Source organism: Sinocyclocheilus grahami, unplaced genomic scaffold (genome assembly GCF_001515645.1).
Source record: "Sinocyclocheilus grahami isolate Dianchi unplaced genomic scaffold, SAMN03320097.WGS_v1.1 scaffold3924.1, whole genome shotgun sequence".
Lineage (NCBI taxonomy): Eukaryota > Metazoa > Chordata > Actinopteri > Cypriniformes > Cyprinidae > Sinocyclocheilus > Sinocyclocheilus grahami.
The window spans coordinates 9,494-10,534 of NW_015508956.1; the positions used below are offsets into that span (position 1 = coordinate 9,494).

General features: G+C 36.0%; 1 protein-coding gene across 1 annotated transcript in view; it reads left to right on the forward strand.

The window, feature by feature from the left end:
- The first annotated feature begins 436 nt into the window (after positions 1–436).
- The window catches only part of LOC107576557 (uncharacterized), a 6,888-nt gene continuing 6,283 nt past the window's right edge, over positions 437–1,041 (forward strand). Inside the window, exons 1-2 of the mRNA XM_016262717.1 lie at positions 437–476; positions 545–844. Of these exons, the coding sequence (XP_016118203.1) occupies positions 437–476; positions 545–844 (340 nt within the window). The remainder of the gene's footprint in view (positions 477–544; positions 845–1,041) is intronic.

Consider the following 1,041-nt stretch of genomic DNA (forward strand, 5'->3'; position numbering starts at 1 on the left):
CAATATTTTATTGATATTATCAATATTTTAAAGTGAGTGTGTTTTCTGTTTTCAGTCGTTTATGCAGAACTGAATGTGGAAATCGAAGCTGTTTGAATACATGACAAGGGAAGTAAAGTGTAAGTGTGAGAAGTGTGTCGACTTACTTCTTCATGTCACTAATGTACTTTTTTGTTTTTTTTTCATTCAAATGCCTCAAGGGAAACAAAGGGGAACTCATGACGTGTGGAACACACAGGAAAACATGCATAAATAAGTCAGCAGTTCTGTGTTTGGCTTTCTTCTGTACAGTTTCTTTTTTTTTTTGGTTAATATAAAGGAGGAAGTCTGCATCTCATCACATTCATGACAGAAACACCACCTGAAACACACATCGAGAGCTTCAGAAGAACTGAATCTACTAACAACAGAGAAGATCACTGAATGAGAGTCAATAATGAAGATCATCTGGACTTTCACTCTGCTGCTGATTCCTGGTGAGAATATTGAATGTTGATCTCATTTAAACTTCATGAGAAATTTGTTAAGTCACTTTGTTTTGTAGGTACCATGACCTCAGTCGGTTTGGCTGGAAATTCAGGGCATAAAGTCAACATGACATGCACATATGATAGCAACGACAAAGCAAAAGAAAAATATTTTTGTAAAGTACTGTGGTCAGAGAGCACAGACAAGACTAATACTGAATATGAATGGGCTGAGGTTGGAAGATTCTCTCTGAATGACAACAAAAGAACAGCAGTTTTCACCATCGGAGATCTGAGAAAACGGGATTCTGGGCCATGTGGAGATAATAAATCAGGAATAAATGTCTGCACTGAAGTGGATCTGACCATTATATTGGGTGAGTAACCCAGTTGCATTTAACCCAGTTTTAAACATGACCATCATCAATGCTGATTTGTTAATTTGGGCATAAATTATTTTCTCATTCAAGTTTCTCAGTCAAGTGCATTCATTATGAAACAAGTTCAACTCAGAAGATTGTTGTGTTGATATTCTGCTTATTCTGCTTCAAATGTTGAAAAAGGTTATTTTTAG